The sequence below is a fragment of the Phalacrocorax carbo genome, chromosome 11 (assembly GCF_963921805.1).
Source record: "Phalacrocorax carbo chromosome 11, bPhaCar2.1, whole genome shotgun sequence".
NCBI classification, from domain to species: Eukaryota; Metazoa; Chordata; class Aves; order Suliformes; family Phalacrocoracidae; genus Phalacrocorax; species Phalacrocorax carbo.
Genome location: NC_087523.1, coordinates 5982336 through 6008530, shown reverse-complemented (window position 1 = coordinate 6008530; position 26195 = coordinate 5982336). Strand labels below are relative to the sequence as shown.

Here is a 26195-nt window from a genome sequence, read left to right as displayed (position 1 = left end):
GGCAGGTCTTCCCGTGATAATCTAAGGAGTTACCAGCTGCTCCTGCAATGCTTCTCCTGGAAGTTATCACACACAAAGGAGTCGGCGGAAGAACAGTGAGAACAGCTGGTGGCTCCATAGATTCTCACACCCACAGCAGTCGACAAAAGGAAACGTCTGCATGCATCTTCAGTACTTCAGTGCAGAGTCAGAAAACTGAACTTAAATCTACCTAGCAGTGAGATTCATCAGAGCTAACTTATTAATACCCTCTGTCACCTGCCGGTATTTTGGTAATGAGAGATCTCCTTTCTTACTGAGCTGCTGTGAGGAACGCAAAGGTTTGCCTGAGAAACAGGGCTAAAATCAGCGCTCTCAAACACATTTTGTTGCACAGCGTGCACAGACATATGTCTTTATTTTGATGGTGTTTATCAGTTGTTAGGCCACTCCTCATTTGTCTCAAATGTGAAGCTGTGAAATCTTGAAAAATTCACATCAAATTAAGGGTTGGGATCTTAATCACATATGTTGCTGGATGCAGGGGGCCCAGTCCACTTTTGTCGGTTTTTATACAGTTGTAGAAATGTATGAAACTGAAGTAATGAGAAATATGTAGTTACGAAACCATCAGTATGCCCTAAAACATCTGTTTATTACTATAGTCCTTATTTCATTATATACTAGGTCTTGACAGCACGAATGGTGCTGCTAACAGCGCTGCAATAACTTTCATGACACCTTCCTAAATATGCAAGTATAATCAAGGTAAAAATATCACTGAATTTCATCACACTCAAACATCAGAGGATATAACACAATGACTAACCTGAACCCTCCCTTATTTAGATTAGGAGGTCATTAATGAGTGACTCAGGCATTATATGTCTGATTTGAACTTTTGGGAAATAATCCTTTAATCTGCAAAAATTTGACACAAATTCCACCATGTTGTACCTTATTGGTTTGCCCCTCTGCACAGAGCTAAGCCACCTCCTTAATGTCCTGAGAATTTTTCTCAATTGAGAAAATTACTGCAATATTGAATGCAGTAATTTTTGTTTCCTGATGGTAGCTGTGAATAAAATGCAGGTTTGCCTTGATCCAGTCTGGCCCTTTTTTCCATATAGCAGGAAAACATTCTTACAAATACACGCTGTGAACTAGATTTTGGTAATCCAGTTAATATCTTGGGGGGGAAAAAAAAACAAACCAGAAGAAAATATGGCTGACCCATTCTGAAAAAGAAATAATAAAAACCATAAATAAAGGCATGCAGTTTCTCTGAAACTTTTAGGAGAATGCTTATAGGTGTCATAGTACAAAGGCAAAGTTGAGATTTTTTTTTTACTTTCATTGACAAAGTATGAAAAAAAAGGAAATTGCTAAATAATTAGCAGGAAATACCTTGAGATAGCCATCAGGGAGTGATCTCTATGGAAGCACTACCATAATCAATTAGCGGGGATGCCTTCTTAATTATGTTCAAGCAATGGGAATGGTATATGCTGCAATGATAGTACTGAATTAATTATTTGTAAGTAAGACTGTGGGTAGAAACTGTGATGTACAATTCTTATAAAGAATCCACTCTAAAACCAAATATACATTATATTTACTTTAAATTTGGTATTTCATGACCTTTAACCTAAACTAATTAAACTTAATAATTTTAGAAAACACACAGTGTCTGCCCAGAATAGAAGCACTTAAAAAATTACCTTTGTTTCAGAAGTGACCACCCAAAATAATTAACGTGAGGAACATGACCAATCACTAGAATGAAATATTTATTCAATTTCTGCTGCAGAAAAGAAAGCACTTTTAAAATTATTTTTACCACATACGCGGAAGTAGTAGAAATATAAACATATTTATCATGCTTCTTCCTGAAGCACCCAATTCCAGCTATTGGTCTGTGTTCACTAAGAGTGCCCTTTCACAAATTACATTACTGGGTATGACATTTTTATTGGAGTTTCACTGCTCTCAAAGTCTTTCTCCAGGAAAATATAATTTCTAATCTAAGAATTAGATTTTTTCTAAGATTCTTTTTTACAGGTACAATAGAGCAGCTAAGAGCAAGGAGTGACCTGTATCACTCCTACAGACATTGGCTTCAATAGCAATATTGCTGGACAGCCCATACTTTGGCTTCTCCACAAAGCACTACACATTGCTTGCCCTTTCCAGGTTGTAGTTAAGACAGCCTTTCCTGTGGCTCACAAAAGTACTTATTACTTTTCTCATTCTGCTGGGAAGAAGAACAAGATTTGTCTTGGATTTCCTATATAAATAAAGATCAAGAATAAAATCTTTACTTACGAACAGCATTGTGCTGCTTTTCTAGTGGCATTTCAATTTTCACTCTAGATGACCTTCAGAGGTTCTTTCCAACCTACGTGTTTCTGTGGTTCTAGTATTACATCTGCAATATTTCCTCCAGTATTGGAGAAGTTTAACATGCTGGTCATAAACTATAATACAATGATGTGAGAGTAGAGCTACAGAAAGCGGGGCTAGCTTTATAGTACGTAAGCGTAAATGAAGTCGCAAAAAGAATTTTCTACAAGTCTGACTAGTTTTTATCCAGAGCCACGCCATCTTGGAGAAGAGGAAGAATGAAATTTTAATGTTATATTTGCAGTTATTATCACATATCCAATGACAGAGATGCAGATGAGTTTTCATATACTGGGTGAGGGGTGTGCAAGGAAGCCATTAGTATGTACTGCTTGCTTTTACTGGTGTATCCTGAAATTGAAGGACGACTCTTACTCAGGGTTTATTTATATTATAGTATCACTGAAATAACTAAATAATCACACATTACTGTCAAGAAAGTTATTTACCAAATCAAGCTATGTAAAGATAAGATTTTCTTACTCTGCAATACCCATGCCTGTTAGGATCACAGATAAAGCATGTGATAATGTGATAAAGCGCATCAGTAAGCCAGTCCCAAGAGTAAGTACACTTTGGGCCCTCACCCAGTTACTTCCCCTTGGCTCATGCTTGAGACTTCGCGTTTGCTGGGCAAGAACTCTTCAACATTGTTTTCTCCGACTCTGTGACAAAAAGCTCTTAAAATATGTATTGGTCTCTAGTTCTGTCAGTATGGCACAACTCTCAAACATTTTCTGCATACAAATTTGTAGCTGTCATCACAGTTCTGGCATAGTGCTGTTTGGGTGGCTGCACGTCCCAGTTAGATTTGTGGTGTATGTGACATGCAAACATTCTGTGCAAACACAATAAATCTGATGTGTCCAACATCAGGTTTACTTTGCATGCACAACTCGTCTGCGTGGAAAATCTTGCTCTGAAGATCTGATCCTGGACTGGTGGGTCTTGGTTATTCCTTCACTCCAGAGGCTCCAGGCCCTGAGCAGAGACCATACAAACCCAGAATATAAGTAGCTGCAGTTCTGATTTTCTCTGGGTTTTCATGATTAATCTTAGATTCCTTAATTTTAACCATGAATTAAGTAGGAGAAGAGATTGCTCTGAGGCATCTGTAACTTTTGGCTTATTATTGCACTTTAGCTATCAATGCATGTAACAGTGTGCATTTCCAGGAAGACGAATATAATTGTCAATCCACTTTTTTTGGAAGGGGAAGAGCCTTCAGCAGTAAATACTAGCCACTAGGCTACAACCCCACTCATTGCTGAGTGCCTTACAGGGGACACCAGAAAAGGTGGATCCCAGGCTGGATGCTTTTGGCAAGATACTGCTTCTTTCTTCACTTAGTTCATGAGTGGAGATTTCTTCTTCTGAGTTCATTATTTCTTCTGAGGAGACAGACTGGCAACTTGACAGATTAGAACCTAATTTCAGTTTAGCATTTAGTCATCCATTCATTCATTGGTATCTATCTGTCTTATATCTGATCAGCTGAAGAACATGACAAGTTACCAAAAATGACAAAAATACACAGAACATTTTTTACTAAATTCTGCCTAAGACCCTTTCTCTCTCTCACTGCTTTTCAGCATATTCTGTATTAAGAAACATATTTAATAGTGGCCCTCAGTAGTGAAGAAATGCATAGTTACATGTTAATTTTGAAGTGACTTATTCATTTTCATGAAAAGTTGTATATACAATATTGGATATACCTTAGCCAAAGGCATCTATCCTTAGAATACGCCTTGTTAACTTTCCAAGGAAATGGGATCCAAAGATATTACCATAGATGAAGCATCTAGTGACGGAGTCATTTTTCGAAATGCCTTTGATTGAACTGCATTGCTACAGCAGGTATGCAAGAGTGCACGCTGAATGCATTTTCAAAGTGACCCTGTCAAACTCATAGTGACTGTATCTTCTCTCTCCGAACTTTTGATAAAATGCTCATGATTACATGCTGATTTTGTCAGAAACTCCATCCAGGCATGAACAGCGTATCTACTGACAGCAAGGTCACAATATAGCAAGTTTCTATCCCACAAAATAACCTACCATTAAGAACTCATTTTTTCCGATTTATTGCCAAAGCTCCTCTGGAATGTGTCTATAGATGTTTTCCTTTTATACACATCTTAGCAGATGATCTGGTATCCAGTGAATTCTAACGACTCAGAGAAGTGCAAAGAAATGCTACTTGTATACAGCCTGTGTTAAAGAAGTATCCGACGGCACATATGGCACGGAAACAGGAAGCGTTTTCATGTACTGTTGGTAGTTCCATTTCTCACGCCTCTAGTGTTTTAACTACCCATATTATCACTGACTGCATTTATCTTATAAAAATCAAGATGATGACAAACCAACTTCCGTATATTTTTACCACTTCTGCACATTGATTCGTTGGAGTGCAAATCCCCACTATTAACAGGGCATCATCTTGTATTCAAATTTGATATACCCTATTAAGCCTAGCTGTTCTTTTTTTGGTTTGTTTTTCTACGTCATCTGCTTTATTTTTATTCTAGTTCAAATAGAATAGGAGGAATAGGATGATTTAATTGTATTAGTTATGACAGTGAGAGATATTTTTGAGACATACTATATTTTGCTTTGGTTTTGTTCTTTCTTAGAATCTATGTGCTTATTCTTTTTTTCACTTGAATACTTTAACTTCTGTTTCCTTGCTCTTCGGAAGAAAATGAGAGAAGTAAAAACAGACTCCTGTTTCATTCTGGTAGTGCTTCAAATTCATCAACAGAAAACACAAGAACAACTGATCACTGCTTTTGAAAATTGTAACAATTTCTAAATCACTATACATTCTCTCTGACCAGATTTTAAGATGCTCCCCACAAAAATTCTGATAAATTTATTCTCTGGAACAGGGTTTGGTTTGGTTTTTGTGATTCAGGGTTTTTTCCCCCAAGTTGTAAGTCCGCGCCTCTCTTCATAGCACTGCCCTAATCCATTGCCCTCTTCAGTGTTTCTCACAAAAGTGTAATTACGTAAGTGGAATTGTTTGATACAGATGTCAAAAATGTATAATATACTTTTCAGAGAACATACTGTAGTCCAGAACTGTTTAAAAACATCAAGAAAAGATGAAAAATTGCTCATTTATTTGTCTGTTGATGGATTTGAACCACAAGACCACCATAAACTTTTATGATCTACAGCGGAAACTAGCCTTTACCTATGGATGCACCGACGAAAACTCTTACTTGCATTATTTCATAACTTCGTAGTCTGTATTTTTTTAATGTGTCAAAACAACTGGCCGTTTCTATGGGCCTATTGAATGCTGAAATCTGAAGTTTGCACTTGAACCATCTACCTCTGAGCTCTGTGTCAGAAAGCTGTTCAGCCCCACAGTTTTCCCTATTTCTCTGTGTTAAGTCATAAAACCACATATGAAAAAGTTGAACAGACCATTATAGGAAATTAGTAAAGACTGAAGGGAAACACTTAAAGTTGTCATCACATTTTCTATAAATTGCATTTTTCATCCTCTTTTACTGATTGTCTCTTGCTTCTGTTTCCTGAATTTAATATAATTTTAGCAGTGTTCTGTTTTCTATAGTCTAAATAGGTATTTCTCCTTGACACTTAGGCACTTCTACCTGGCAGGGCATTAGGGGATAAATGCTTTTAATAAGATTCCTTCACCTGTGCTGTATATTATTTTAACTTGCTTCTCTCTCCCCAGGGAAGAGAGAGTTGTGTACCCTACAGGGTGTCTTTTGGTTTACTATTGAGCCTCTTTCGCATAACAACAGGCATCCGAGTACAATAAGGAAAAGGTACTTATGCCATTACTGAGATTTAATACTGCATTTATGAAGAGTCCCATTGCTATTTTAGGAAGAAGGTACAAAGGGTTTGTTAAAAATAGCAAGAAAAATCATTAGGTAGTAAAGGCACTGGCACTATGCTTTGATCATTTCACAGAATCCCGCGCATCCTGAAGGGGTTGTTGATAAAGCAGCCTAGTGCAACTATTTAAAAGAATTGCTACAGTTTGGAAAGCGTTCAGTGTTCCGCTGTGTAAAGTGAGTAAACTTCTACAGATTACTTTCCTTGTGACAACTTTTACGAAATACTTAAGAAACCAGTTCTGACTGAGTCATGGAGACTCGAGGAAATATTTAATAAATACTGAGCTTTTTTAAAGTCTTCCCCCTTGGCCCTCTTGCCTTCTCAGAGAAAAATAATTGCTTAAAATTATTTACTTCATAACTTCACAATCCTGCCAGAATATACAGCGTAATCACACCAATTCTTCCTTGTACACTGACTTTGCTCCACTACATAAGCTGGGAGAAAACTGTTCTGTATATTCTGAGTATTACAGAATTGACAGAACTTTGTTGTAATGATATCTGTCAGGACAGGCCAGATTTGATATAAACATGAATCTTTGCACAGTAGTTGACTTGAAGGCCTGTTACTGAATTAGAAATCTATTTTATATAACACGGTGTTTGATGTACTAAAATACAACATGGGTGACAACATCACTAGTGGAACCAACCAAAGTATGTTAAAATAGCTCCTTACTCATTTCAGAAGTGTGCCCTGACATATGTCTTGTAGTATTGCCAAGGAATCTTTCTGCCATTTCTTAGCCACCTCCAGCACTGACTTTAAGTCAGAAAGCTTTAATACTGCTGCAGCTGTCAGCCTCATATTTCTGCAATAAGGTCATTCTTGAGTCTTCTCAACTTTGAGGCTTTCCAAGGGGAAAGAATCTGATCTTCAAATCTCTAGTGACCTCTTGCTCGTCGTGGATTTTGGAGTAATACATGCCTTTGTTTTAAAGTTGAGATTCCTCCTAATCATAACAATTGTGAAGCATTGCAGTTTGGAAACTGGTTTATAGATTCTTCCAAGAGCCGTTCTCTTTTTATCCCTTGGTTGGAATTACTACTATTTTTGCTCCTTCAAATGGTATGTATTAACTCTTACTGTGTGACCTTTTAGCCTAGAGGCATGGACAATGACAAAAGCAAGAAAATAGGTTTTTCACACTGCTGTACTGGTCAGAGCTGACCCACCTCAGACCTGCACCAAATGGTAGGCTTCTTATCAGTATGACAGTAAGACCATCAGCTAAAGAGTGATGTTATAATGCTGCTTTATGCTGTGGATAGTAGGAACTGCATGGCATCCTTCATTTGCAAAATCCAGCCCAACAGTACATATATCTGTCGTGCAAATGGCTGAACCTGCTTAATGGCTATGTGAGTCAAGGACAGTGTTCAACTGCAAGGCACTAGTGTTTTTTGGATTCTGCTAAAGATCTTGAATATTTGGTTTATGATTTGCTACATAACTAAGCTTATTTAAAATCTCATCAAGGCTTCTATTTCAGAGAACACGTTAGTAATCCATATTATATCTTTGTGTGTACATGATAGATATTATTTTGTGTAACACACTGTTACTTCAGTAATATCCTTTATCATTCTAAAAAACTCATTTAAATTCTGCCCTGTCTGAAATTTTTTGTTGCATTTTGCCTTTTTTACCTCCTGTCTCCCATTCGATCTGGAGAAGATATGTGACAGTGTTATTAATTAACAGCCATACCTTGTGGTATGTTTTTATGTTGCATGAAGCTATTTGATTTTACTTCTGTCTATAGAACTTTTATATTTTGAAGAAGAATAATTTTTTGGTAATTTAAAGCAAACTGTTCTTGAGTAGTATTTTTTCACGCAACCTAATAAAACTTTGATAACACAAGCTTAGAATGAAATTTTTTTTGCTTATTTAAGGTTTGGTGCCTCTCAAATAGTGGTGTTATAATGGTATGAATTTGATATGCAACAAAATGAACAGAAAGTGTCTCAGGTTTTCATGCCATTTACAGTGAAAACTTCATTACTTGTATGTGGGGGTTCAGCTAGCATTTGCCACTTTCCCAGTATGTCATTCTGCAGTAGTATCTCAGGAAGCAGCATCCACTATAATTGTCCTACCCCTGTGTTCACTTGCTCTTTCAGGTGTTATGCTAACAGTGAGAATATTCACAGCTTCCTGGGGCTACAGGGGAATACGACTGCATAAGTATGTTCCAAGGTACTCCACATACTCATCAAATACAAACTTTTAAATATCATTATATAAAGAGTACAAATAAAAATATAGCGCTGATACATTTAATAACACACAGATAATAGAACACAAAAGAACAGGTACAAGAAAAAAAATAAGCTGAGCTTTCTTCCCATTATGAATATTTTTATCTTTCAGAAAATTATACATGATACATTTGAGAAATCAAATATCTGAAAGAATGAGAAATATTTTACTAATTTTCTTTTTTCCCCCATTTTCTGCCTCAGCTGACAGCACGTGTATCTGACTCAGCTGTATATTGAATTTTTGCCTTATGGTAAATTTAATCCCACTGAACAAATTGAAATGTATTTCAACAACCAAGAATTTGTCTGAATGAGAAACATTAAAACTGTTTCCTGACAAACAATGACAAGACTCATGGACCTTCCATCTCAGGCTTCAGAACAGAACATCCCCTTGTGTGTACTTCTAGTATTAAGAACTGAGCGTAGTCTGTCATATTATCGCACATGAATTGCCGGATGGTTTTTGTGAGAAGCTTCCAGCATGCTAGATTTCAGCAAGAGTTAGAATTCTGCCAGAATTACAATCATGCATAAAAAACCGTTATCATAAGCAGAATATTGGGCAATGTTAATGAGGAGACAGCACTATCATATATACTTACATAATAGATACGAAACTATTTTTCATTTTATAATAGTTTTTAATGCAGTAATTGATAGAGTAATTTCCTCATGTCATTATCAGAATAATAGGTTAAACACACAGGAATGAAAGTAGAGAAATTGTTTGAAAACACAGAATATTAGCCAAAAAATGTGGAACTCATTTTCTTTAAACTTACAATTTTTTCTTTTTCAGTGACAATTATCAAACACTCCAAAACTGACACTTGAAGTTGTGCAGGGTTTTTTGGTAGATAAGCACCAAATTTAGACTATATGCCAGAGTACAGGAGGTTTTTGTATATTTACATAGTTCAAGAACAGATTTCTTTTGGTCACGTTTTTCCAGCGCTTAGATTTTGGCTGACTCTTACCCATAAAATTTCAAATTAAAGAGGCACTTGTTTGACACATTGTCTGCAATAGTGCCTCCAAGCACAGTGATTTGCTCAGTATTGACTTAAGGCGCAATTTATTCAATGAAAAGACTCTAAGGAAAACTAGGATGCTTCAGGAATAGCATGAAGTATTGACCTAATCCAACCTCGCTTAGACAAACTGGCAATATCGGAATTGAAATGGTACATCTGGAGGCAAGAAGAAAAAAGTCTGGTGCCTCTATAATTTACATATTCTTCCAAGTAGCAGTATAAAATAAAGCCTCGACTGCTTCTGCAAAGCAAACCTTCTGGCTATGTGTAAATTTCTGCATAAAATTCTTGTAGCAGATCCTGAGCTGACACAGGCTTCAGACACAGTATTTTACATCAGCAGATGATCTAGCTCTGCTTGGTTTTTTTATGACGCAGTGTGATAGAAAGATCTGGAACCGCATTTCAAATGCCCAGCTTATGAAAACCATTTCCCACACAGCTCACTGAGCACAGGAAGATCACTGCATGATCTGAAATTACTGAGCCACATGTTTTGGCCCATCGCGCAAATTTTCACAAGCACAAAAAGGCACACAAAGTGAAAGGCAGTTCTTCATAAATGATTACTGAATCTGCAGTAACAGTCTGTGCTGAACAGCAAATCAAATACCACCACTGCAGATGCTTATCTGCAGGATGTGGTGTCCTTAAGAGCAGAGACAGAGTTGGAGCCTGGCATTTCTTCCTGTTCTTTCTCTGTTTGTATGCTTTGTAAGGGCTGCACATCTTTTTTTCAATACACCCTACTTATCTTCTTTTTGCCATGAGACATTTAGAACACGTTTGTCGTGTATATGTTCTTGTTATGCTCCAAAACCAGTTCCACTCGGCTTTCATGGTTGCATTTCTTCAGTGAACAGTAATTGGCCATTTGTGATCTGTATTTATACGTTTGGGGTCTCTAGTACTATCATGTGCCTGTTCTTCCATGCGTCTGCTGTCCTCTGTCACTTGTACCCTTAGGGACCCTTGCGATACAGCAAACCACAATACTTTGTTACGTGTTTTTTCAAAATGTGACTTTTTTTATTGTTGTAGCTCTGTACGCTGTATTTTCATGTCTGTGGCCAATCATTTTTTAAAAGCTGATTCGGCAGCAGTTTGAGTTATATATAAGTAAAGGAAATAAATGTAGAGTTGTATCACAAAGCCTGTACTCTCCCTGCCCCATCTTGCACTGACAACTCTTGTCCTATAATCTACAACTGTCCCTAACCTCTGCCTAAGGCTGGGGAACAGGTTGGAGCAGAAGGTGATTTGTTGCTGGGAGAGTCACTTTGCCCACCCCAGCTCAAGACTTGCTGCCCTGAGCTCCCTTTCCAGCCCAAGAGCGTCTAGATATGATTCTCTACTGCATATTCCTGCCATAGCATAAATTTTCTTCAAAGAGAAGCAGTGAAATAACATTCTTTAATAAAGCTTTGAATGAACAAAATGTAAAGAAGTCTGCTTGGTGTGACTGCACGTGTAATAAAACAGTTTCTTCTTCATTGTTCTTATTATTCCTCTAGATCAAAGTGAATTTTTTTTTTTTTGGGGGGGGGGGGGACACGGACGGATGGGTGGGCTTTTCTTTCTATTTTAATTTCTAAAGCAGTATTAGTTGTGAAGGAAGATGATTGCTTAGCATCTATCTGAGGTTAAATGAAAAGTTATTGACTATTTTCTACCTGAGGTTGCATGAAAAACACAATATTTGAGATTATAGATTCATGAGTTTAATCTTAGACTCCAAGTGAGACATTATTGAATTGTGTATGGACAATAATAATCAAGATTGCAGAAATTATTATTTGATTTTCATTAAAAAGTTGAATTACTTTAATGCAATAATCGTACACTTTAGAGTAAGCTTTATGGATATAGCTTTATGAATATGTATTGCATAGCTGTTTTTTTTATTTTCTAACTTTATATAAAAAGTCTCGTATGCTAATTCCCACTGCAGAGAATCTCTGAGCCCTGAATTTACTTCTAAGTTATACTCTCATTTTTCAGAGACTAACCTTAGAACACTTTTTCTTAATGTTCAAGAACAAATTTTACTATACTAAAGGTCAAATAATGTGGAAAATTCCAAATAAAAAATAGCACACTTGAATATGCAATACTATGATCCAGTATCTGTTTTTTCCTGTAAACAATATTAATTTTAATAATGTTCTAACACTAATATCAGGTGCAGAAATAGTCAGTCTTTCCTGATGTATATTTTCAGCCATTCTGCTTACAAAATTCATATGCAACAGTTATCTTGTACTCATGTTGGTGGTTTCAATGAAAACTTTTAAAGACTAGATGAAATTTCCTTCCACCTAAAAGTTTCACATGCATATGTTAAAAATTAGATAGACACCTACCTACTTTGACTGCAGTGCCCAGTAGATTCTAAGCTAACCCCTCCGATTAGCCACAAATTGCAATTCTTTCTGCTCTAATGCTATTTCACTGAAAACCATAGAATTGCCGCATAGAATGTTTTCTCATTAGAACAGCTTAATCTACTCAACAGCAGAAGTTGATGATTTACAAGCTATATCATTCCTCTCATGTCATGAAGTGTTTTAGAAACAGTTTGCTTACACAATGAGATTCTGTTGTATACAGATCGTCTAATATTCCACTGTAGTTTTTCAAAGATGTACGCTGTATTTTGGTGAACATTTCTCAAAGGTACTGGTCAAAAATATCCACAGTCTTTATGCACTTTTGAAAATCCTGGACTTCTGCCTATGGACTTTGACATAAGTGAATGTTTGGGCTTTTTATAGTCACTGAAAATAGCGACATAATTACTTGGAATGATTTGACATTTGTCCAGTGTAGGATGAAGTACCACATTTTGGTTTTTTTTCCTCTCCCATTTTTGCTTATGTGATGAAGCATCACTAGTATAATAAGAAGAGAATGTAGCATTGTAATTACTAGATGAAATACACTGCCTCCAGGTAGGTGTGATTATTACCCTATAAGTAGCCCTAATTTACAGTACTTCGTATGCTACTTACCACTTTGAAATGTTACTTAGCCTTGCACTTTTAGATAATGTCCTAAAATTGTAAATGCTTGTGCCATGTTTCATTTTAACCATTTTAGCTCTGTAAGCCATTTCAGTGCAGATTCTCAAATTCCTTTTCTTACTTAAACTTTACTAGCTTCTTTGAATGAAACAATATGATTTAAGAAAAAGCTAAGCTCATTTAAAATTTTATGATTGGTATGATTACAAAAATAGAAGCCCTAATTATGAAATAAAATGCTGTGTGGTCTTAAAGAACAGAATACAGTAAGACAAACGCAAGACAGATGCAGACTAATTCCATAATGGGATGGAATAAGAAAACACAAGGAATGACAAGATATCAAAAAAAAAAAAAAAAAAAAAAAAAAAAGAGCATGGCTGACTGGTAAAAGCATCTGACAGCTCAGGTAAGATGAGAACCACTTTAAACTAAAAATGTGTGATTAAAAAATTTGGTAACAATAGTTTTAGCTGAGTGCAGAAGCTGGAGTGGGGCAAGATTGAGAGGAAAAGAGACAACCTTAAATAGAGTATTGCATAAACCAAAAGAAAATGGAGAGAAGAGCATAAGCAGTGTTTCAGGTGTTTGGGTTTTTTTAAAGGTTGAGAGCGTTAAGGCTTAATCATGTTTTTATTGTCAAGTGAAATAAAAGGAAAGACAAAAACAATGCAAGAAATATAAGGAAATGCGATGGGACAAGCAGAACAGTTAGAATAGGAAGCAGATGAGAAAATTGGGCTTCTTTGTAATGAAGGATGTTTGTGACGGAGAAACGAATGTCAAACTAATGGAAAGGCACAGATAAACACCTCATTTTGTTAGTTTTTTTTCCAGAAGACAGTGACAACATATTATGCAGTGATATAAAAATAAATGGAAGCAAGGGAAGAATAAGAAGGGAGCACAGATTTGAGAGAATTTTGAAACAAGTCCAAAAGCTGTAGGGTGCTACATGCAGGAAAAAGCTGATGGCAGTATTGAATAAGGCATCTGTGGAAAAGGATGAACAACAATATGACTCAAGGAAAGAAGAGTGTAAGCTTTTTTGGTGCAGAGAAGTGTTGTATGTATCTCCTCATTGGACATTAACTATGTGATCTCCATGATCTATTTCCTGTGCGTGTACATACAAGCATGCACACTGTAAGTGATACGGAATAGGTAACTTGGAATCTGTATATGGCACAAAGGATAAATGATAAGGATAAAATTCTGAATCTCACAAGATCAGGTAATGTAAATAGTAAGTAGGGCTGAGGAGGACTAAATGAATGCAGTTCTGATCCAAAATCTGAGCACAAAGCCTGAAATTTCAAAGGGTTTCCTTAAAACATTTTATCATTTAGATTATGCCAGCATTGCAGATTTACCTGGTTTTTACATCACAACTCTCTCAAAACCTCTTACGTGCACTGTACTCTAGCAGTAGATGTACAGCTTATAACACAGACCCTGCTTTCATCCAAATTAAAACCCACTGTCTTTGCAATGAGGATTCAGGGTGAGTTATGAGGGCTAACAGTCTTCCAAAGGTAATGGTCTCACACCATCGACAAGGAAGAGATGTGACAGCATCTCACTCTTAAAAAAACCACAAACACACATACACAAACAAAAAAAAAAACCCACAATCTAACCCCCAAAATGGGATATATCTGTACACATGATAAAGGAGTGTGACGCCAGTGATGATGCAGTGAAGTGATGAGAGAAATATATATTTGTATGAACAAAAATGCTTAGAAGTCAAGAAAAAGTAAGACTAGAAAAAGTAAGATTTTTGGTATTTGGGATAACGCCTTTTGTACCGCACATTCAGTTATGTAAACAGCACAGCATTTGGGGAATTCTATTCTTCCTTAGAAAAATAAACCTACAAAAATCCTGTAATATTCCTCAGAAAGTGAGCCTAGTTAGACAAAGCAGAGTAACATAACCCAGAATCACAGAATCCCAGGTTGGAAGGGACCTCAGGGATCATCTAGTCCAACCTTTCTAGGACGAGCACAGTCTAGACAAGATGGCCCAGCACCCTGTCCAGGCGACTCTTCAAAGTGTCCAACGAGGCCGAGTCAACCCCTTCCCTGGGGAGATTATTCCAAAGGTGACTGTCCTCAATGTGAAAAATTTCCCTCTCGTGTCCAATCGGAATCTCCCCAAGAGCAATTTGTGTCCATCCCCCTTGTCCTCTCCATGTGACTCTGTGTAAAAAGGGAGTCTCCATCTTCTTTGTAGCTGCCCCTTAAGTACTGGTACTTGGTGATGAGATCCCCTCTGAGCCTCCTTTTCTCAAGGCTGAACAAACCCAGCTCTCCCAGCCTGTCCTCGTATGGCAGCTACCCAGTCCTTTGATCATCTTGGTGGCCCTTCTCTGGACCCCTTCCAGCCTGGCCACATCCTTTTTGTATAGCGGGGACCAGGACTGTACACAGCACTCCAGGTGTGGCCTGACAACCACTGAGTAGAGTGGGATAGAGACTTCTTTATCTCTGCTGGTGATGCCCTTTTTGATGCAGCCCAGCATCCTGTTGGCCTTCTTGGCTGCAGCAGCCACTGTTCGCTCATGTTGAGCTTCCTGCCCACCAGGACTCCCAGGTCCCTTTCCACAGAGCTGCTCTCCAGCCAGGTGGATCCCAGTCTGTGCTGCACTCCAGCATTATGTTTGCCCAGGTTTGCCCTTACACTCGTCCTTGTTGAACTTCATAAGGTTCTTGCTGGTCCACTCTTCCAGCCTATCCAGGTCTTCCTGCAGAGCAGCTCTCCCTTCTGGAGTGTCTACTTCCCCACTCAACTTGGTGTCACCAGCAAACTTCATCAGGCTACACTTGATGCCATTATCGAGATCACTTATAAAGATATTGAATAATATTGGGCCCCCCAATATCGATCCCTGGGGGGCCACACTTGTGACAGGTCGTCACTTTAGGTGCGGTCTGCCAACCAGTTCCCCACCCACTGCACAGACCACTTTTCTAGGCCATAACACATTAATTTCTCCAGGAGGACACTGGGGGGGGACCATATCAAAGGCCTTGGAGAACTCCAGGTAGACAATGTCTACCCCACTCCCCATGTCAACCAGGCAAGTCACTTTGTCATAGAAGGCCACCAGGTTTGTCAAGCACGATCTGCCTTTAGTGAAGCCATGTTGGCTTTTCCCAATCACATGCTTCGTTCGACTTGTGATGCCCCCAGGAGGATTCGTTCCATAAATTTCCTAGGGATTGAAGTAAGGTTGATGGGCCTATAGTTACCCGGATCCTCCCTCGAGCCTTTCTTGTGGATAGGGGTAACATTTGCCTTCCTCCAGTCCTCTGGGACATCCCCCGTTCTCCATGACTTCTCAAAGATTAGGGAGATATGTGGCCTCACAATGATGTCAGCCAGCTCTCTCAACACCCTCGGGTGGATGGCGTCAGGGCCCATTGATTTGTAGGGGTCAAGCTCCTGTAATAATTAATGTACTAACTCTTCCTTCACTGATGGTGGGTCGGTGTTTGGATCAAAGGCAACTTCGTTCCCAAAGCCTGGGACCCGGCAGTGTTGGCAAAGAGAGAGGTGAAGACAGTGTTGAGGACCTCTGCCTTTTCAGCATTGTTGGTGATTGGCTCTCCTTTTCCGTTTAACAGTGGGCCTATGTTTGCCTTCTTATTCTGCTTGTGGTTGACGTACCTGAAGAAACCTTCCTCGGTTTTTTTCACGTCTACAGCCAGTTTCAGTTTGAGTTGGGCTTTTGCTTTTCTAACTGCATCTCTGCAAGCTCTCGCAATGCCCTTGTAGCTCTCGACGGATAATCCTCCACTTCTCCATCGCTGGTATGCTTCCCTTTTGGATTTGAGTAGACCCAGGAGGTCATGGTTGAGCCAAGGGGGCCTCTTGCTCTGCTTACTTCCCTTTCCTTTATAGGGGATAAACTGGCTTTGTACTTCCCATAGAGAGTTCTTGAAGAGCTCCCAGCACTCACGAGCTCCTTTGTCTTCCATGAAATCCCTCCCAGCTGAGCCCTGAGTGAGCTGAAGTTTGCTCTTCTAAAATCCAGAACCCTTGCCTTAGAGGTGACCTTCAGCACGCTCAGCAGGATCCCGAACTCCACAATGTTGTGGTCGCTGCAGCCAAGGCTCTCACTAACCGAGATATTACGAAGCAGGCTTTCTCAGCTTGTGAATAGCAAGTCCAGCAGTGCCGCATTCCTGGTTGGCACGGCTAACATTTGTATCAGGAAACAGTCCTCTGCGAATTCCAGGAACTTGGTGGATGACACGCGAGCTGCCGTATTGTTCTTCCAGCAGATGTCTGGGTAGTTGAAGTCACCCATAAGGACCAGGTTCTGTGGGCCAGAAGCTTGCTTTAGTACCCCAAGTATCGCTTTGTTGGCTTCATCATCATGGTTACGAGGTCGATAGCAGATGCCCACTGTGAGGTCCTGCTTGGAGATGACCTCTTTGAGTTTAACCCAGAGGCATTCGACAGAGCAGTCACAATCAACACAGTTGACTTCGATACATTCAGGGTATTCCTTAATGTAGAGTATGACTCCTCCACCTCTTCTACCCTGCCTGTCCTTACGAATGAGCCTGTAACCGTCCATTGTGATCCCCCAGAAGAAAGAACCATATTCAGGAAAGATGTTCTCTGCTCTCACTCTGGAAAGAGGTGCCAGAAGCTTTCTGTTCATCTACATTACTACATTAGAGATAGGCTGTTTGTAGGAATTTACCAACATGACGACACTCAAGAAGGTTAATTGGAATTAACCAAAATATATGAACTTTGAAGTGGATTAATTACATTCTCCTAAGTCCTTGTGTAGATATTCTTATTTAAAATTAAAATGATCTTAATTTAGTTTATCTTATCTCACTCCTAAACTAAAGATAAAATGAATTAAGATAATTTCAGAACTAATTTGCATTAATTTTCCTGTGTACACATGTGTAAACAAGCACTGAGATCCTAAAACTTAAAACCTCATTCAGTTTCATTAAGCATATCAATAATGCATCAGAAGGGTAAGATTGGTTTTCAGACACAAGCTCTTCATGATGACATCGTTTAGGATGATCACAATATCCAGAAAAATGGGGTCCACAAATCTACTTTCTTTGTAAAGTTTTAAAATCCTTTAGAAACAGGAATTCCTTTAACAGAAAATCATTTCTATGCAATTGTACTAAAAAGTGGGTGACAGCAAATGGAAAATTTTATAAACATCCTGATTTATACATATTTCACCTTTGAAATAATAACATCCTAAAGACAGAAGTAGTTTGCAAAGTACTTCACAAAAACCAACACTTGCTCTGACTGCAATACTTCTTTAAAGGTCAATGAGCACAAAACATGAGAAAATGTGTAATTCTGTAATAAATAAATAAGATCAAATAAATTTTTCAGCGGTTCTTCTGAATGAAGGCAGACTGCTCATTGAGGTTGTTCAGCAAACGGGTGATGAAAAAGGAGTTCTAATGAAATCTAAAGACATAACTCAGGTATTCTGAAAGAAATGCTAGAAACTCATCTGAATCCAGATATTTTAGGCAGTTTATCTCACATTACTGGCAAAAAGCGCAAGTGTCTAACAATTCCAATAAAAGGAGACCTAAAAAATACTTTTAAGGACATTGCTTCATAGTGAAAAATCTATCAAAATTGAGGAGTACACAGATTGGCAAAAATATATTCACGAGAGAACTGTCAGAATGTTTGTTGTGTGACAAAATGTTCCAGTCAAAAGAACCAGATATTGTAATAACACAATAGGTAAATTAAATCTTACTTACTGAATAACGCTACTAAAGGAGCAGCGCACTGAATGCCCAGATCCACTCTACAGTAATTAGGGGGCTTTTCACCAAAAAAATAATTACAAATTGCATTGTATCTGCCTAATGGCTGAATCTTACTAACTAGGAATACTTAAATTGACAGAGACATGCTATATATTTAGTACAAATGTTAGTTTGATATAGAATAACATTTCTTAAATAGAAAACCTTTGCTACATTGGCTTTTCCTAGAGGAAAGTTGTGACAAATGATCTTTAAACAGGTTCTTTTTGAATGGAGTTCTCACTGTCTTTGATCCTGTGCAAGAACAAAACTTACTGAATACTGTTATGAAGAAGGGGTATAAAATACTGTAACAATGTGACTAACAGGTAAGGAACAGGAATCAGGAGAGGCATTTGCTATTTCTAAATCTACCACTGGTATCTTGTGTGACCTCAGGTATCTAAACTCTGCCTCAGATTCTCTATTTTTCAACTGAAAACAGTATTTGTTTGTCTAACTTTATGATACATAAAACTAAAAGGAGATACAAGAAAATGTCTTTCAGCTGAATAAGAATTTTGTAATTGTTAGGCTAATTAAAAGAACTACTTTCAAAGCTGGTGTGCTCACCATAGCACTAAGTTGCTCTCAAAAAATGGGAGAATGCCTGAAAAAATCTGTAGTCCTTACTGAAAAATGAACTTGCAAAAAACAGTGGAGGTAGATTACCCTGTATTAAAACAGTTTTGAAAAGAATCAGAATGTAATGCTTTCCTTCGGGTCTCTGTCAGGCTAGGTGTTCTTTCTACCGAGTTTTGCATTTTATAACCACAATTTGTACTGTAGTTTTGAACTGCCATTATTCTTCCTCATCTTAGGCACACTGCTTTGGCAGAATATTTGCTGCTTTTTCACCACAGAGCACTTAGAGGATAAAGAATAACATTAGTTCAGACTGCTGCTGGTCTGACTGCAATTATAGAACAGAACTATGCCTGGTTTGTGTTCATTAAATAGGAAGGTCACAGGTTTCTTTGAACCGACACTCATTCTTTGTGTGCAAACACGTTCTCTTTCATGTACTTACCCCCCCACACTTTCATACTATCCAATGTGAGTTTTTTGACACTTCTTAAAATATTTTAAAGAGAACTTATTTAAAAATTGGAAAAGTCAACTCATTAAAGAACATATTTGTAGTAAGAACCTTTTATCTTCCACTGAAGGCAGTAACAACAGTCTCTCCGAAAATTTTCAACAGACAACAAACAACCTCTTTGAGTTTAGCGCTTTCTGAAGTGACTGATCCTGACTTTCTCAGAAAGGTATTTTCCATATGTACTGGATATATGGAAACACTGCAAAAAAGGAGAGCATTCTGAATTACATATACTAGAAGTTATACCATTTTACATCTTCAGATTTATTAGAAATACAAAAAGTATTTTTTGAAAGTCATATGGCTTTCCTATTCTTTCCTTTATTTATGATGGCTTAATTGAAAACTAAATTAACTTCTGGACAAATTATACACTAACTGATTGTGACCCAGCAGGACCTCTACTAAAGACAACACGCATACTCAAGTGATGCAGTTAATAAACATCTCTGTTAACAGGTACATCAGTAATTCCAACTTGGATGATAATTCTGAGTGGAACCTACCTTTTTTTTTTTTTTAATATTATTCACAGCAAGATCTAACCAACGCCAGCTGATAATTACATTACTAAGCAGTAAGTACATGATGTTGATTCTATCTTGCATGTACAAAGAACGATGCAAGAAACTGACATTCCACTATCTAAGCACCAAAAATAATCACTAACCTGCAGGTCAAGAATGCAACAAGAAGCTGAGTTAGGAGCAATATGGAAGTGAAAATTCTTTCCTTCACAGTCCTGTCTAGGATGCAATTACGGTATAGCTGCTGCACTCAAAGATATGTCTCAGATGTTTGTACATTATCTGAAGTATCTCATACGACAGAAAGAATACAAGGTGAAACTGCCATTTAAAGCTAAGTGTTGCGGCATACCCAGATTGCCTGTAGGTCTCCTGCATTCTTTATAAGTTTACTTCTTGGTTCATGTTTTTCTCATTTCCTATTAGTAATGTTTACATTTTACATAATAACTAAATCTCAATTCTTTCTTTCTTTCATCCCTTTCCATTTAGGTGGAGAAGAGACAGACACGTGTCAAACTTGTTCTTATTTGAACTTCCTAGTTCTGAACTGCTCAGCCAGGAATGCAAATTACAGATCCATGGTGATCCTGTAAATGATATCACTCTAATGCTCCTCACACCTCAGCAGACTCCAACTTTTTGATACTGTTATATGCGGAACCAGAGAAGCCCTTTAAATATACTCAGTTCTAATTCAATAAAGAAAGAAAAGGAAGAAACATTTCTTGTAAGCCTGTCTTTTTTGTATCTCACACTGAACCTATATCTAAAAAGAGCAGAGATTTTTGCTCATTTAGAAATTTGATGATTACCTCAAGGAATATTAAGAGAAACAGGAGGATAACTCCATCAAAGCTTTTAAAAATCCTGTATGCAATTTGTCTTTCTTTTCTGAGGGTTAAGAATCTAAACTGCAGTGGCAGAAACAACCGTTTATCTGCCATTGTTCACTCCCAAGGGCTATTCATAAGCACCGCATTAGTTTTCAGAGGGAGCTAACTACCTCACCTTTTATTCAGAACATGTACTGTCTGCACTGTTCATTGGTTGGGTCATACACAATTTACTCTTTTATGCATTCTCATCTCATTTTTGCTTTCTTATTTAAATGCGGTATTATTTATTGTGGTGTAAAAAGAAAACAGCCTCAGTCCAAGGTGATTGCTAAGACAAAATAAGCAATAATTAGCTTTTGTCATCACTGCCCACACAGTGTCATTTTCTGCATGCTGGTGCCTAAAGCTGGGAGAGTGGGAGGTCTTTATTTCTAAGATAGTTATCAGTCTTTGTTTACTTATAGAGACATCAGTAGCCCAAAGAAATCCAGGAAATTAAGAACTTGAGCCATAAGCATAATGCAACAATGTGTGATGTTGGCAGAATGGATTTAATTGCTATTGTTGTAATTTCTTGCTCTTTTTATTTCTTGTAGGTTTTAAAAAAATACTTAAAAATTATGAATTATGGTATGTAGTTTCCCATATGCTGTAGCAATATACGGTCTTGGGCGCAGAGGTTTTATTTAATGCATAGTTCATTTTGTTGGTGTGTCTTCATTATGTGTGACTTGTTTAATTTTTACTGCACACTTCACACTCAGCTCTCCAGATAGATCTGTTCACATCTTGATGGGAGGACTGTTCATCTCTTTACCACCACTTTGTAACATTCATCACTGGAGTATCTGACTCTTCACTAATAATAATGAATCTACTTTCACGGAGTCTTCTTAGAGATGAAATATGTGATGGACAAGAACTAAAGGAATTGCAGTGGAGCAAAATTAAGATTAAAGGAGCTCACAGATTTCTGATGAGCAGTCTGAGGCCGTTAGGACCCAGCAGTTCAGAGTACTTAGAGCACTGTCCAACAAAGCTTGTCAGTAAAATTCTACAGGAAAGTTTTAGTTTGAATTTGTCGATTTAACAAAATTATAACATACACTGAGAAATATACCATTTCACCGACGTAAGTAGACCTTGTCTGGGCTTCATGTTTAATTAAAGTAATAACGGAAAACTAAACTGCAACCTGCTATCTATCCACACTTATAAAAGATTATGTAAATCATCTTTATACACAAATACTATTAATCCTACCTGAGAAGTATTCCAGTCCACACGTTCATCCATACTGTGCTAACATAACATTGCACTCTAAGTTTATGCATTACAAGAATTAGGTAGCCCTAGTCTCCATGTTGTTAAAATAGAAACTCAGCAATAGAGAAATGTATAAATAAATCCAACATTTTGCTAAAGAGAAAAATAACTGCAGTATACGTAAGAAGAAAATATTTTCAGAATAAGGAAAGGAAAAAGACAATTGTGATTAATGTGTATTCTTGTCATCTGCTTTGCACAATATATTTCCCACTTAAACTCTTAAAAAGTATAGAAGAACATGGTCACACTCAGGCAGGCTTTAAGAAGTTTGCCAGAATAGATGCCAGTCATTCTATCAGGTTCTGCTTTCTCATTACATACTTCACTTCTGCATTTCTACACGCATGGCAGCCATTCTACTCATTTCTTGAAAGCCTTATTCCTATTTTATTTCCTTCAGGAAAGCACTGTATATTATCTGTTAAGGAGGATGATCCATAACCTAAGTTATACTGTGTTCACGCTGGACTACAAGGAGGCATTGCTATAAGGTACTCCACCCAGTTATGAGAAGGTATGGGGCAAGACTGTCCTTTTCTGGATCTAGAATTCTTTCCCATTAAGCTGCCTAATGACCCTAGGATATTGGTGAGTCCTAACCATTTCTTAATAATGGATATTATGACTCATCCATCCATCCTGCCTTACTTTACAATGCACCATCGAAAAGATAGGAAGCCATTTTAGTAACATACCCTAATATATCATAGCAATTTAACTTCTAATAGATTTTATTATTGCTTTTAATTATTTTTGCTTTCAAGGATATTGATTTTGAGAGTACACTATTCTTGCAATTAGATACAACCGGTTTTTCAGTATGTAATAATTTTTGCTTTATAACTTTTGCAGGAGACAAACTGCCTTAATATAACCTCTGATCTATCTGAGTCATGTACAGATGTTAAAATAACAAGGACATAAATATGATGCACAGGTTAGTGAATACAAAACAAGACTGGGGCTATAATATATTAAAGAAATGGCTCCATTGTCTGACTTGCCAACACACTAAACCCTAAAACTGCTACACACTTGCACACACAGAGTGCTTAGAAAGCAGTTAGGTAAAGCAGCCCAAGGTAACGGCTGGGCAACACAAAATGCTCAAGTTTTTTTTTTAAAAGTTCTCAAAAATAGTCCACCAAGGAAGGGAACAGCATCTCCACTGCAGTCTCAGATATCCGTTGCTCAGCAAGCACATACTCCATCCTCTGCAGAACTATTCTATACAGAACATATTTCATGGTCTGTTTCTCTGTGAAAATTTACATAAAACCAGCAAGATTCTTCGGTTAGAAGGTGGTGCTTTGCAAGGCTAGATCACTGTTTGTTCTATCAATAGTACTTGTTTAAGCATTACACTGCGAGCTGCTTGTCTTCTATTAACAATTTTGCTGCTGTTCTGCACATATTAAGCAGCTTCCCTAGCGATGCAGAAACGAGGCATTAAACCATGACAAGAAATGTTATTCTAATATTATCACAAAAATATATTTACTATTCACAGGAGGAGAATCAGTATTGATGCTTAGTACTTTTGGAGAAATAAAGTGTTAAAAAGCACATGGAATTTTGTCAGTTCCTTTTTCCACAATTAATGCTGATTGCTGTACATACAACCTACTTTAATTTTCATCTTTATTGTCATAATCTAGGTCACCCAGTCATAGCTCTTTATTTTTAATTCCAAATTATCTTTTATTTTTGTTCCACGTAGAGCAAGAAATTGACATTTCCTTTAGATAGCAGCAGGGTGGTACCGTCCCTTTTTTTATGTCCTACATGAAAACATGGCTATTACTGTAATATGGAGTTTGTTTTTAGTACACGCAGAATTGCCCCACCATGTCCGTCAAACTACAACTTGTAATTATCGATGCCAGAGTAAATAGCAACTTCTTGCCAGAGACTATAAGAAACTAAACACAGCTACTGGTTAGTGCTCCAGAAAAGAAAAATAGTCCTTTCTCATGATTCCATGAAAATTAAGTAGGATTTAAATGACACAAAGATGTCAGACATAATTCAGGAACCAAGCTGTCTTCTTTCAGACACCTTCAATGTGCACACAAACTGTGGTCAACACTGCCTCAAAACGTTTTTTAAGCAATAGTAGAAATTACCATAAAAGGTTTCGTATTTTGAAGTTATCATGGTCTTTTCCTGTCTGTGATTTAGACTAGCACCCTTTTTGAGAAAGCACTGGAAAAGTTGAGCCACAAAGAGCTGTTCAAACCAACCCCAACCACCTTTGGAACAACACAGAAGTCACTGTGCTCCTAGTCGCTGAGAGCTGCCATGGAACAAAGCACCTACTCCTATGAGTGACCTAAAACTAGTGAGAACAAATTCAGGGCTTAGTCTTTTTGTTTGTCTTTTTAGTCACAGGAACATTTTTCTGCATGTATATGTTCTCGTGCTTCTAAGGGAAATAATAGCTTGTAGTGTATATAGCATTTAAGACACCAAATGCATACCTCTTTTCCTCAGAAACAACAAGCTTCTGCACCAGCATGGGTATCTGAAATATTTAAAAATATAAAACTAAAACCATTATTGATTTTACCATCTATAAAGCAGCTGAAGCATTAGACAGCAGACATTCCTAGTCATAAACATTACAAGGTATCTCTGTATTTTCAGCAAATACATAATGCTGCTGTTAATGTAGCAGATTATTCACTTTGGAATCGGAGTCCTGGAATCGTCCTTGGTGTCTGCTTCTACACTCTTCAGCTGCAATGACACCCAGAAGGGCAAGGCTACTACTACTTGTTACGACGTAATGCCATGTTAAGCACATACCTGAACAGTCATCTTGCTGGGGACTTATCCTTGTAATTGCAGTTGCAAATCTGTCGTATCTGGAAGCCCCTGGAACTTTCTGTAGCCTTATTAGATGTGAGAGAATCAAGCAAGCTCAGTAGCACTGTGCTCATGAAAAACAGCCCAAAACAACTGACCGTATCACCTGTTTTGCACTCATGGCTTTCCTAATTCTAATTAAAAAAAACAAAAACAACAAAAAAAAAAACCACTCAGAAGTGTAATACCCTTGTTTTAAATCACACACTGTATAGGGATTAGAAAATAATAATTATTATTCCTTTTTTAGATAAGCAGATTATCATGCCACTAATTATTCTCAACAGAATAGGAGAGATGAGAAAATAATCTAAAACTTTTCCTGATGGAACTAAACTCATGACTAGGCTTAATAGGTTCATTATAATTACCAACAACTTTTGCTTTGCTGGTTCCAGAAAAAATTCTTACTAGGATAACATTTGAAGCTGACTTTCTATATACAAAAATTCTGTTGGCTGCCTACACTCTTGCATGAATAAAGATGGAATAATCTCTCTGTAGTACTTGGGAAAGAAAGTTCATTTTAAAAAAAATCTTATGATTTAATGGTAGCATATATAAAATTTGGGGCAGTTAGGAGTGTCTGACCTGGGCAAAGAGATATCTGGGCAAATTTGAGTGCCGAGCAGGCTACCCGAATAAGCAGGGGAGGTTAACACCATTCTCAGTTTCCCAGCTAGCATGGCAGCTCCGTGCAGCTCAATGCTGTCCCACTGCAGGTGTCTTTTGCAGGTGGTGCTGCAGCAACACAAAGCTTTGCATCTGCTATGCTGCCATCTAAAGGATAAGAAAATAGGGAGGAAGATTAGATTTTCCATGTGCTCTGTGGGAATTATGAACGAATTGGCACTTGACTATCCAAATTCTAGGTTTTAATTAGAACTGCACTTGAAACTGGAGGGATATTTATAAGTGTTGACTCAATGTGGCAGACTGGATCACCACCAGCAGTAATGTAACACTTGTACTTTTAGAGATTTCATTACCTGCGAATGTCAGGAGTCAGAAATTATTTATGGACTGTATGACAATTTACCGCTCAGAAAAATTAGAGGACAGATAGCAGATATCTGTGTAAACAAGAGCTTCAATATACCCT

General features: G+C 37.6%; 1 protein-coding gene across 5 annotated transcripts in view; it reads right to left on the bottom strand.

Annotated features, from left to right (window-relative positions):
* The window catches only part of PCDH11X (protocadherin 11 X-linked), a 514007-nt gene that overhangs the window by 74384 nt on the left and 413428 nt on the right, over positions 1-26195 (bottom strand). The window contains exon 7 of one of the 5 annotated variants that reach the window (XM_064462892.1): positions 24702-24749. The exons of the other annotated variants lie outside the window; for them this stretch is intronic. Within the exon in view, the coding sequence (XP_064318962.1) occupies positions 24715-24749 (35 nt within the window). The 3' untranslated portion in view covers positions 24702-24714. Of the gene's footprint in view, positions 1-24701; positions 24750-26195 lie in introns of those variants that run through there. 5 annotated transcript variants of the gene reach the window in all.